General features: G+C 38.9%; 1 protein-coding gene across 1 annotated transcript; it reads right to left on the reverse strand.

Annotated features, from left to right (window-relative positions):
• Positions 1-3800: 3800 nt before the first annotated feature.
• Positions 3801-10095, reverse strand: LOC149013584 (homeobox-leucine zipper protein ANTHOCYANINLESS 2-like). The gene is made up of 9 exons (XM_089158541.1): positions 9188-10095; positions 8859-9076; positions 8645-8762; positions 7845-8540; positions 7642-7743; positions 7282-7494; positions 5801-5975; positions 5243-5616; positions 3801-4853 (listed from the first exon to the last, which is right to left on the reverse strand). Exons 1-9 carry the CDS (start codon positions 9356-9358, stop codon positions 4428-4430), a joined length of 2493 nt encoding a protein of 830 aa, XP_089014667.1. The 5' UTR covers positions 9359-10095; the 3' UTR covers positions 3801-4427.
• Between the last annotated feature and the right edge of the window lie 3301 nt (positions 10096-13396).

A 13396-nucleotide genomic window follows, 5' to 3' on the forward strand; every position in this document is an offset into this window, starting at 1 on the left:
TGTTCTATAACGATAGACGAAATGATATAAATTGCAAGCAAACACATAGCACATGGTTGAATGAATTGGTGTAAAAAACCCTAGACAAATATTTTACCAGTACAACTTTAATCGTTAACAGTCTGAGAAATAATTTCAGGATTTGATAGACAACTCAAACACAAAGCAAACACCACGAGGACTTGTTTCTTTGAATGAATTTCTTTTTTTATATTTGATCAAAAATAACACAAACCTTTGACCCAGTTTCTGATACAGACTCGTTCAATAACGAATCCTGTGAAATCAAGTCAAGACAAAATCAACAAGTATGAACCGTGAGAAGATGAAGGAAATCTTCTAGAATGAAAGGATTATGTTTGAATTCCCAAAGTATGAAAAACTGGAAAAAAGGAAGAAAGAGACAAAGAACCAAATACCACATTTATTTCTGTCTAAAACCCAACTTAGAAAACCATTAAGATAAAGAATACTTTTAAGGGGTCAAAAGAAACAAGTGATTGAGACAAATCATCCATGCCATTTATGAGTCAAACATATGGATGCCTTTTGTCTTGATGGTCTCTCTCTCTTCCCCACAGCCATTACGATCTTTACCAACCAACCTCTTTAACAACAACAACAAAAAGTTTGTCCCAACTAAATGGGGTCGACTACATGGATTATTGCCTTTCAATCTGTTCTGTTTGAGGCATGCTAAATTATCTTAGATCAACCCCTAACTCTTCTAGTCTCTTCAATATGAATTATATCACTTCTCAATACAATGGGCATTTATATGTCTTTGTTGAACGTGGTCATGTCATCTCAAATGACTTTCTCGAAGTTTATCATTTATGGGAGTAACTCCCAAAACAACTTTAATATGATTATTACTTACTTTATCTTTTCTAGTTTTACTACTCATTCATCTTAGCATCTTCATTTTTGCTACACTGAGTTAATCTATATGATTCTTTTTAACAATCTAACACTCTGCGCCGTATATCATAACAAAAGTCCTATAATATTTTCTTTTAAGCTTTAATAGAATACACTGATCAATCACATAAGACCCGGACGCAACTCTCTACTTCATCCACCGAATTTTAATTTTTTGAGAAGCATCATCCTCTATATGGAATCAAAGAAAACAAACTAGAAAATTCCAACACCAATGGTTATAAAGCTAATCTCGGATCACTTTCTATCAGGTTCTTTAACCAATTCGACCTTATAAAATGGATGGTTTTAAGAACTACACGTATAGACCTGGTCGTTAGATCCTAGTGTAATATGAATAGAAGGAAATCCCAAGATCCTAGTGTAATATGAATAGAAGGAAATCCCAAAGGGAAACCAAGTTTTGACCTTCCCATGCTTCTGTTGAAATTGAAACTAAACGCCAATATTTTCTGGTTCTGATACAATCATAACCACCAAAGACTTTGTTCTTTCATTGAAAGCGCAAAGTGTCTTCAAGATGTTTCTTTTGACTTCATTAAATGCATTTAATGTTCTTGGAATGAATCTCTTCGGCTCTACATTCTTCTCAGTTTCACACCTCGACTTGATTAATTTCTTGACCCAAAAATCTGATTCTGAATACAAGCTCTGGAACTGTCATATTCTCTATCTTTACCGCAACTGGGCAAAGAGGAAGCATGGAAGGTGATCACAAGAAAAAAGACCTATAGAATGAGAGGAGAAGCGAAGGAACATAACACGTGAAGAAGCATGGAAGGTCACAAGAGGCCTTGATCTCTCTCTCTTCGCCGACTTGATCATCAAAGCCAGCGTGGGCTTCTTTCTTAATTTCAATGCAGTTGCTCTGGTTGGTTGTCTTGACTTTATTGCACCCTTCCCATAACCTGTCATTGGCTTTAAAGCTCGGTATTTAAATGGTCAAAGAATCGATTACTTGAGAAATACATTAAAAATTAGAAAAGATATTCCTTCTCAAGTGCCCATCACCATAGCCATTGTTACTTACGTTATTCCTTCCTTCTCATGTGTAGACAGAGGAAGAATTTTTAAAAAATTTTTTTTTTTTTTTTCTTTTTCTACCATGAAGAGAATCTAGTCAGTAGTCACCAAGGTGTTATGATCTAAGATTGCGCAGATGTATTAGGTGGGCTCAGTTGCTTTCTTGCTTCTGAGATGGTTTCCACTAGAATCAAAGGTTGAAGATTTTTCACTTTCACTTTAAACCTCATTTAATCTTGAGGACTGGTTAGTCTGGTTTGATATCCCGTAAGTGTTTCTGTTTCATAAAATACTAGAAATATTTCTGGTTGTTCCTAAAAACAGAAATATTTTACAAGCGTTCGCCCAACTTTTGTTGCAATAAACATAAGCAGAAGAAATTAAAAATAACAAAATTCGTGATCAATCAAACAAAGATAGGAGGACAGCATAGCTAAACCAACCATTCAGTGGAAAACAGTCAATCTTTCATGCTCATAACCGAGAGGACCTTCCAGGCTAGGACATCCACTACCACATTAGTAGTCTAGGAATAAAAGAGAGATACAATTATCAAAATTTTCAACCAGAAAATTGATATCCTGAACTAAAAAAGGGCAATACTCAAGGGTGGTTGCAGGTCGTTCCTGATGAACTTGTTGAGTTGTTGGAAATCTGATTCAACTTGGAAAAATGTATAGTATGTTGCATTTGCTTCAAGTAATCCCATTCGTAGATACAGCGCTTCCCCTTCCAAAGCCAATGAGAAGGATCCAGGGTAGGAAAACAACCCCATGGGTTCCCCTACTGGTCCTTTGATAACAACTTCGATACCTCCCAATTTCTTCTCCTTTATAACGAGAAACAACAAAAAATTATTGCATCCAAACTATTTCATGAATTTCACATTTTCATAAATTTAAATTTATGTTTCAATAATCACTTGAAACAAGACAGTTTCATCAAAAGATTATCAGACTGATTTGTTTGTTTATCATAACAACTAGCAAGAAACACTATAAACTGTTTCCGGATAAGTTATCAACCTAGAAACTGTTTTGGAATAAGTTATCAAACAGGTCCTTAATTAGATTTCAATTTCAATGTCATGAGTCCCACTGTACTAAATTATTTAATACTATGGGAAAGCTGCACGCTAAGAAACAATGAAGTGGCCACTTCGCTGCACCTATATATTTATAGTTCTGTATCCGTAATGAGCAAAGGGTTTCTCTCTACGCATCTTAGGAAAATCATTTATGGTCTGATCAGAGGAGTTTGATGATCAATCACATGCTGTGGGGCTCTGACGGTGGTTTAAAGAAGAGAGAAAACACAGAGGACAGAAGAAGACCAAGACCCACCATTGATGAGAAATTCTCATGAATCATTACCAAAAATAATAACACAAACAGGCTTGCATGGTCTTCTCTTCTATTATGAATCCCTGTATATACTGATTGACACAGTGAAGAGAGATCAGAGGCTCAGAGGTGGTCATTGCAGGGAAGACCACCGACGCCTGCATCAAGTGTCAAGGAACTGAGCAAGAGACAGAAGGCCACGGGCATACATGCACGGGATGAATGGAGCCAAGCTTCCCTCATTGAATGCTACTGTACACTCTTCGTCACTAGTAGGCCATGCATTTATTAGGGCATCATGCAACCAGAGACTATTCAACCTGTCCATCTCCATTAACTACTCAAAGCCCACCAGTCACCACCGCCACCACCACCTTTGTACGCGTAGAACACTCGTGAGAGAAAAGACACAGCACTGCAGCAGACTCTTTTGTTTTCTTTGTTTCACTGACTGAACCCAGATTTGAAAATACAACTACTAACACGAGAGACGAGAGATTTGAGATTTGAGATTGATATAGAGAGGGAATCATTTTTGTAAGAAATTGTAATATTTAATTCAAAAATATAACAGTAACGAAGACACCAATAGACAATTTTTTTCTAATTTCTTGCTGCCTTTTTCAGAGTCACTTGATATTCATAATGCTCGATGATAATCTTCAATCTCGAGACAAAATCGCGGGTCCACTGAGTCAATACCCGAACCACCACCCTTGCGTTGTGTTAAGAACACATCCACACCAAACCAAGCTAGCCCACCACGAACCAACCGGAACATGGATTACTGGTCTACTGGTTCAACACAAACCTAATATATTCTGACCACCCAGCAAGGATTCTCAACGCGCGGTTCGTTCTTGACTCAATAACCCACCAACCGAACCCGGTCCCGAAAGCTTCATAATCATCTTCCCTTCCTTCTTTAGTCCCTTCGTCTTATATCCTATCCAAAAACCAAAAAACCAAAAAAAAAAAAAACCCACTCTACAACACTGTCTGTCCCAGATTAACAAAGAACAGTAAGAAGCAAACAAAAAAAGGGAAAAAAAAAAGACGAAGAAGATAGCAGCAAGTCATTATTATCCAAACGCTTCACTTCCCAGATACTGCACGGTTTTAGCTCTCGCAGCGAAGGGCAGCTTTGATCTTCTGTACGGTGCAAGAGATGAGGTTATTCACAGTTTCAACGGATTCCACCGTGAGCTTCGCAGTTGGAAGATTATTCACGAGTATCTGAAACGCCACTGTCAGTAGAGAACCACCAACTCTAGGAGGTCCACCACCTCCGTTACCGATATTGTTGTTGCTGTCGTTGCCTCCGTTAGAACCAAACGGGGTGGGTGTGGTGGATCCACGAGTTCCGGGTCCATCGGGTACGATTGCAAACCCAGATGGAAGAAGTGCCACGTATGCAGAATCACCACCGTTCATCACAACATGCATAGCTGGTATATCCACCGGTGCGTATACAACAAGAGATCCTGAAGCGTCGATGCATGTTTCCTGGAGTATTAGCATACTGTTCTGGTTCGAGTTCATGGCCTGCACAGTCAACATAATCTTTTTTCGTGAAAATCACAACCCAAAAAGCTGAGCAGAAAGTAGAATCTCGATATTCGTTCCCCTAACGATCTTGTACTAGGGTTACAACTTACAAAATAAAAAGTCAAAACCCACCACCGGATCTGGGCCACCCAAAGCCCATGATGGCCCAAACTAAGATACTTCCAAAACCCTGCTTTTGATTTGCTTTACCAGAGTATAGAACACGTCATGTCAGAACAGATCATCGATGAAGATAAAGGTCACAATCCTCAAGGACGAAACCGTCATTTCAACCATTTAGAGAGATGGGGAAACGTGAGCTACGTGATACCTAACAGGAAGAGTTCGATTATGGAGTCTAGAAAAAGGATGACAGAGCTACTCACACCAGCTCGAAGGAGGGAGACGCAGTTGCCTTGTTCCTGGCCTTTGGCGATGTGGGCCATCTCCTGCATGGGTGCACCGTTTGATAAAATGTCCCACTCACTCCTGAGACGTTCGTCTCTGAGGAAATCAAAGAGACGCTGCGGAGAGATTGGCAGCCAGACAGAAGTGGCAGCGCTCAACACTACGCCGGGAGGCTCGCCTGGGTCATCCACACTCTTCCGAGTTAACACTCTCACGTCGGCGTCAACATTGCCATTGGTGCATAGCTTGTGCCACTTGTGAATTGCAGACGCGCACACGCCAGCACAGAAGTTATCCGTCATTCGCTGCGCCAGCTTCAACATGCTTCTTCGCCCACTCGGTGTGATTGCAGCTACAGTAAATCAGAAATAAAAAAATGTACATATATAACAGTATCAATTAATTAAGCACTGTCATGTCATCATCATCTTCACTGCTGATAGTCAGAATTGACACAATATAAGAAACCCGAAAACTCAAAATTGAAAAGAAGAAATGGCACAGAGGGATTGAGAATTTGGATATGGGAAGAGTACCAGCGTTATCTCTAGTGGGGACACAGGAAGACATAAGGATGGCCAAGCATTCACATTGCCTCTGTAAGGTAGCTACCCATCTCTGTGCGCCAAAGCCCATGCCTGAGATCAGCAATGGACGGTATAGCTGGTGTACAGTACTCTCATCGTACTCGGCATGTTCCACCCATGTTACCTGTTCAGTGAGATTTTACATTTTTTCAACCCATCAAAGCTAGGTAGGTAGATGCAAGAAAAGAAACCAAACCAAAAAGACAAAAGCACAGTACTCAGTCAACCTTGAAACCTATAAATAATTTCTTAATTATATGAAAGATGTTCCAGCAAATCAAATCAAAGAAAGATGAGTTTCCCCATTTAGCTCATTTTTTCTACTGTAGCTATAAAATAATAGAAGACCATAATATTATAATATACATGGCATCTCTCTCTCTCTCTGTAGCTGTTAAATAATAGAAGACCATATCTCTCTCACACACACAAGTCCCTTATAAGGGGGAATCATTTCGAAAAAATAAACAAGAAAACAAATATAGGATTGGGCATCTCTTGGGAAGGGGCGAGGTAGCGATGGGTACGGCAGAAAGATTGTTAAGCATCGAAGATTTCACATATAGTTGTATTTTATATACATACATACAAACAAAATGGGCACGGTCTTAGGGCTTGACTATTAGGTCTTCAGAAGGAGAACAAACAAAATACAATAGATTATAAACAGATCATGGCTAGGATTCTGGACCAGATGAATTATTTATGATCAACACACTCGAGAGAAAGAGAAAAAAGGGGGGTTAGAGGGAGAGAGAGAGAGAGGGAGAGACAGAGAATGGCAGACTGGAATAGAAACATCAAATACATATTTAAAGAAACAAGGTTTAAGATTAAAAGGTCATACCTCGAGATAAAAGGCTAATGAAATTAATGTGTTCGAGGCGCAGAAAAAAAGAGCAGTAGAGGCTTCTATCCAATATAATATTTCTGCTAACCTCGACTCTCTCATGATAAAGATAATCAACAAAACACCAATGGCGGAAAAACCACACTAGAAACCCTAGTGCAACTTCATCTTACAATGGATGCTTCAGGCAGAAGCAGCATTATCAATGGAAAACTGTGGCGTTTAAATGACAACAAACCCAGAAAGGGTTCGTGGTCCAAGGTTATGTGGAAACATCATAGATCAGCTAAATCTTTCCAAATCCAAAGAACCTCTACGAGTGATCACTGCACCCAACAAGGCTCATAGATGAGTGAGTTAAACCTAGGTAACTGTATTGCCACCATTATAGCTTAGAAAAGCATTACATGTCTTCCTCTCAAGCCAAAAACTAGGTTTTTTTTTGAAAAATCCAGTTCCAACAACTACCTTCATTAAAGACTCCAGAGACAAAAAAAACCAAAACCCTTTTCAGAAACCTCCGCTAATTAAACTTGATCACCACGCTTTAGTTTCTCCTAATTATTTTTATATGTCTTACCTTGGAATAGCCATTCGGCATATCTTGTACCACACAGCCTGATGGAAGCCTTCTGCAATTTACAAAAGTTGGCGCAGTTGAAGCTTCTCGGAGAGTGTCAACAGACACATCGACAACAGCCCAGACCCCCTCTGCGTGTTGCTTGCAGAACCTCAGGAAGTTGACCTCGCGTATGGGGACCAGCGGAGAAAGAACTTGCAGCTCCGCATGCATCTGCAAATTTCCAAAAGCTTTGTTTCAGAGGATAGCTAGGGAGGCGCTAATTAAGAAGAAGCTCTTAACTTCGAACGTCATATATTCTTCCTGCTAAACAAAGTTTAGAAAAGACGAAAAATTGAAAAAATTACAGAAATGGCTTACCAGCTGAAGTGCACCATTCCTGGTTCCTCCCATTCCATTAGATATCACGTCGCTGGTGGAAGCTCGAGCTATCATTCCAGGAAACATCTCAGTCCATCGATTCTTTTCCCAAAGGAAAACAACAGAAACAAAATTAAATCAGAACCAGAAAGTAATGCAAAAATTTATCATTAGTGTAAGATTTGGAGAAGATTGATGGTTACCGCATCCATTAGTGTCTCAACAAGAGCCAAGCTATTGATAATCACCATGCCAGTCTCTCTCGAGGCCTCAGTTACAAACCCATTTGGTTTTATTCCAATGCATGAAGGGAAAGACCGGATGTATTCTTCATGGTTCAGTGTCTCTTTTCCACCTTCGAAGTTGGGAATCCAAAGGGGTTCGTTAGTTTGAGCAATCTTGACCAACTCGTCCATGGCAGATAAAGCAAGCTCTAGCAGCATCGATCTCTCAAGAGACCTCTCAAGACTTGTAACAGCAGCTGGTGTTCTGGGCGGAGCAGGCACAATGGACAACGCACCAGGAGAAACCCCACCTCCAAAATCAGATACCAATGGCAAGGTTGCAGTCGTAGCGTTTAACCCAGCAAAACCATTGCTTCCGACACCAAGTTCCAAGCTAGAGTTAGGCATAGGATGTGGCAGTGAAGTAGACAAGGAAGAGATTGGCCTGCCCAAGAACTTCCCTGCAAGGGCACACACCCTATCTAGCTCATCCTTCAAGCGAGCATTCTCAATCCTAAGATGCTGCTCCTCCAAAGAGATCTCGCCAAGCATTGCTGGGCCACCACAATTTGTGCAGATTGGGTTCCTCATAGCATCCCTAATCGACATGTTCTCAGCTCGCAGCTTATCGTTCTCTTGCCTAAGTATTGAGTTCTCATGGCGTTCCAGTTGGGTCTGGTTTTCATGTCATCACGAGATTATGCAGTTCCAATCACTTTACGGAACATTAAAAAAAGGGAAAAACTGAAGAGACATGTGAAGCTGCATGCATTATTTACCTTCATCTGAGTACGGCGGTTCTGAAACCAGAACTTTACTTGCCTGGTTTCCAGGTTAAGCCTCCTGCTTAATTCCAGCCTTTGCTTCTCATCCGGATGAGGACACTCCTTGAATAGACTTCAAAAACAGAAGCAACAGAGCGAGGATTAAAAAATTAAAAAAATAATAAAATTAAAAACTCATCACCAGAGCTCACTGAGGTTCATAGCTTACGATTCAAGCTCTTGGATTTGCTGTGGAGTGTGTCGGTGGTATCGTTTCTTCCTCGGTGGGTTATCGGCGTCTTGATCATCACCAGATCCACCTTCCATGTTATCGCTACCAGATCTGCTCTCATACTCGTCTTCTCTATTGAATCTTCCCACTGTGGCAGGAGAATCCAAATTTTCTCCAATCCGATTTGCATCGCCATGGCCTTCCATACTTGTTTGCTGCACACAAAGCCAAGATTAGTCCAAAGCTAAGAACACACAAAAAGAAGAAAGCCAGGTAAAAAGAAACTTGAAAACATCCCTACAAAAAGACTCGAAAAGAAATCGTACAAGAGCGAGAGAGAGGCCCGGAGAAGAGAACATAGATTTGGCCAGAGACGGAGCGACCAAGCGTGGCTGTGCGATCGCACCAACCGGCATGTTGCTGTAAGGTATATCGGCCACGACTCTAGCACCACCACCAACACCACTACTGTTCTCAAAAAACCCCCCAAAATTCATCAAAATACTTCCCTAGTTTTTTAATTAACGTACACTTCCTTCCCACCTATGATTATTCTCACTCTCTCTTAATCTACAAGTGCAAAAACCACAATTTTCAAATCTGCACCAACAAACTCTGGTCTGTTCCACGATGATAAATTCTCCACTCAGAGACGCAAAATCACAGGGAACGATGAAAACAAAGAGAACAGAAAGAAATCGTTCAAAAATATGGACAGAAAGAAAGAAAAGAAAAACAGTAAAAAATGAGACACAGAGAGGACAGAGGAGACAAAAGCTGGAAACTATTGTCTCCAACTCCCTCTCTGGAAAGAACAGTGAAGTTGAGAGAAAGAAAGAGAAAGAAGGCAAGCAAAAGCTCTTTCTGCTGCTTCGCACTTCGTTCTCTCCCCGTCTCCCTTTCTCTCTATCTAGCCCCTCGGTCTACGAACACCATAAAAAATTTAATAAACCCACCACAGAAATCCGATCAGGAAGAAAAGGAAAAGAAAAGAAAAAAAAAGTTAAGGAACCCTAGTGAGAGCTGAAGGGGGTCATATCCCTTCTTCTGCATGTCTTGACTTCCCAAGCTTCCATGACTGAAAACGGAGAAAAAGAAAGACTTTTCTAAACGGTTCAGACAGAGAGAGAAAGAAAAAATAAAATAAAAAGGTGAAGATAAACCCTTATGTGGACACCTCGAAGCCTTACAAATACTAAAACCAAGGCAATGAAAAAGGTCGGTTGACTCTCGCACAGACACTTTCTCTCCCTCTACGATTTCTCTTCTCCGTTACTGACAGTGGAAAAAGAAAGATAAAATTTTTACAGAATTCAGATCCGCTCTCTCTCTCTCTCTCTCTCTTCTGTACCAGAAAATTAGAATTTAATGAAAAATAAATAATAAATGAAAAGTAAACACTAATAAAAGAAGAGAGAAATGGATCTAAAGCTGACCTACACCTGTCTGCAGAGAACAGGTGGCATTTCACCTTCTCAATAAAGACTAAGAGACTCTCTTTATTTCAGACCAAAATTACCGTTGACGGCAACCGTTAAGGTGACGCTTTCCGGTGGCCTCTCCTGCCGGAGCTCTCCTTCTTCGTCATTTTACTTTTGTAATCTTAACAACTTAATGTGGTCCCGTAATCTTAGCCGTCAGATACGGTAAAACCTTCAGATTTCGTGCGAACTTGGATTCCAGTTTTGCTATGGAAGATTATACGGAATCATTTACCCTTATGTACTTTGTCACCATCGGAAAGCTAAGTCAAATTTTCCTTGTTTTATGCCCATACGAAGAAGTAACGCACGGAAGTTTCGCGTGAAAAGACATCTCTGACCTTTTGACGTTACCTTGATTACTCTCAAGAGTGTGAACTGTGAACTGTGAAGGGCCTTTCGGGTCCTTTTCAGGTTAAAAATTGGGCCGTTGGGTGATTGGGCTTCGCTCCGTTTAGGGTCCATGAATGAATGAATGAAGGTTAGATGTGACGGGTATTATAAATAAGAAGAAGAAGGAAGAAAAATTTAAGGAACGGAGGAAGCGTTGGCGTAGCTGTCCTCCTAAATACAGAACCACAAAAATAGGTAAAGCATTTATTATATATACTCTCTCTCTCTCTCTCTCTCTCTCTCTCTCTTCTTGCAGGTTATACTGTTACAGCTTACAGGGTTCAAATCTCTATAGTCTTGCTTGTCTTCTCAACAGGATTTTTTGTTACTTGATATACAACATTATAGATTCCAGCTAGCAACAATCAAGAATGTAACTCTCCCTTGTCTCCCATGCTTTTGAGATCGTATCCCTCTTTTTCATTTGGTATGAACTGATTTTCAATATCTACTAAAGAAAAAGAACTGATTTTTAGATATTAAAAAAAAATTAACATTAATGTATTCTTTCCTTCAAAATGTCACAGTTCTTCATGCCCAATGTGTTCTTTCCTTCAAAGAATCTGCATGCCACGTCAATGAGCAGATGCAAATATAAGAGACTACTTGATCATGCCAAATTGCGTGCAATGGTTGTGTTTAAAATAGGATTATTAGTTATTTAAAATTAAAAAAAATAAAAAAGGAAAAGAAAAGAAGAAGAAGAAACCACACATACAAAATGAAACTCAACAAACGGAAATGAATATATAATAGGGTAAATTTTTGGATGGTCAGATTTAAAAAAATATTTATTTATTTAATAAGATTTTTTTTAAATATTTACTCAAATGAATTCTATTTTTAAAAATAATTACCAAGTCTCAAATTTTGTGATAATTTTTTCAGTTTAATTAATTTGCTCTTATGAACTAACTAAAGTACCCTCAAACCTTTTATATATTTAGTTAAATTTTTTAAATAAAAAAATTATACTAAAGAGTTCCCATCCTCTAATATAAAGCTCTCGATTATATATATAAATTAACAATTAGAACAAAAAAGGGGGGAAATGAAAGAGGAATTAGTGAGAATTACAGCCGAATTTGCAAGAGTACATTATTTAAAAAATAATAATAATTTTGAATACAAGTAATTTACTAAAAACTCTCAAATAATTTGAGTAGTTCATAAGAGAAAATTAGTTGAGCAGGAAAAAAAAATCACAAAATTTGGGATTTGATAATTATTTTTAAAAAATATATCTATTTGAATAAAACTTTTAGTATCTTATTGAGTAAATATTTTTTTTAAATCTTACCATCTGCAAAAATTTTCCATAATAATAACTATAGAAATTATCTGGACTTTAGATTTTAGTTAAACTTTATTCGAAGAAGCTGTGGGAACTTAAAATGCCAAACAAAATTTGTAATTTCATGTGGATTCTAAGCCAGAATTGTTTGTTGTCAAATGTTAGACTAAAAAATGAAGCTTCAATCACATGCATAGTGCAGATTTTGTTTATGCGAATCAGAAGAGTACACTACACTGTACACATATTTAGAGATTATTCATATGGCCCTAGTACATGGAATAGATTACTACCGAAGTCAACACAGGCATGGTACTTTGGGAGCAATCAAAAGGACTGGCTAACTCTAAACATCTACGGCAAAGGTCATGGTTGGCACCTAGAGTGGGCGATACAATTCAGTTGTGTGGTGTATCAAATTTGGATGAGAAACAGAGAAAGCCATGAAGAAACCTTCACTAGACCAGGTAACGGAGTAGAACTCTCTTTAGACCTCTACAATCAAGTAAGCTTAGTTTGGGGGACATGCAAGGAGACAACAATAAAATCTAATGCCCTAGAAGTGCTAGTGGATGGTGCCATCCTGAGAAAGGGTTGTTTAAAATCAATGTGGAATGTGAATGCATCAATATGTAAAGGTGGATACAGTCAAATAGGAGGTGTACTTCGAAATATAGAGGGCAAGTTTTTTGGAGGTTTCGTAAAGAGAACAACGAAGACGAACATTTTGGAAGCTGAGCTGCAGGCGATCTCCAAAGGAATCAAGTTTGCACGTGAAAGGAATTTCAATGCCTTTATATGTGGAATCCGACTCTTCACAGCTATTGACTTGTTGAAGTTAAATGCAAGAATACAAGGGAGAATAGCGAGAATGGTGCATGCAATAAAAGATAAAGTGGGAGACATTGGAGGAATCACATTCCAACATGTATACCGGACATCCAACTATGATGCTTAGGAGGAGACCGGCATCTTTAATTAAAAGAACCTTCACGAGTCTTTTTGGATCCACCCCAAGAAATGGAGATCCTACTAGCAGATAAACTTTTGCATGCTTGATTAGCTTTTTCCGGTTTAGTTAACCCCATTTATTTGTAACCCAAGAAAGAAGAAGAAAAAAAGACTTTATTAAAATGAAGTACAAATCACATGGGTGTATATAGGTGAGTGATCTCTAACACATGAAATACATGAACTACAATAAATATAACAAGAATAATCCATTGAATTTAGACTCCCCCACAAGTGGAGTGGGTCTATAATTCAGGTTTCGGGGCCTCTAGAACCACCACTGGGTTGTTGCTCATCCTCTTCCTTGCATAGTCATATGAAAACCATATGACAGACCATGAGCATCAAAGGAAAGA

This window comes from Hakea prostrata, chromosome 6 (assembly GCF_041222555.1).
Source record: "Hakea prostrata isolate BN-2017 chromosome 6, UWA_Hpros_2, whole genome shotgun sequence".
Classification (NCBI taxonomy): Eukaryota; Viridiplantae; Streptophyta; class Magnoliopsida; order Proteales; family Proteaceae; genus Hakea; species Hakea prostrata.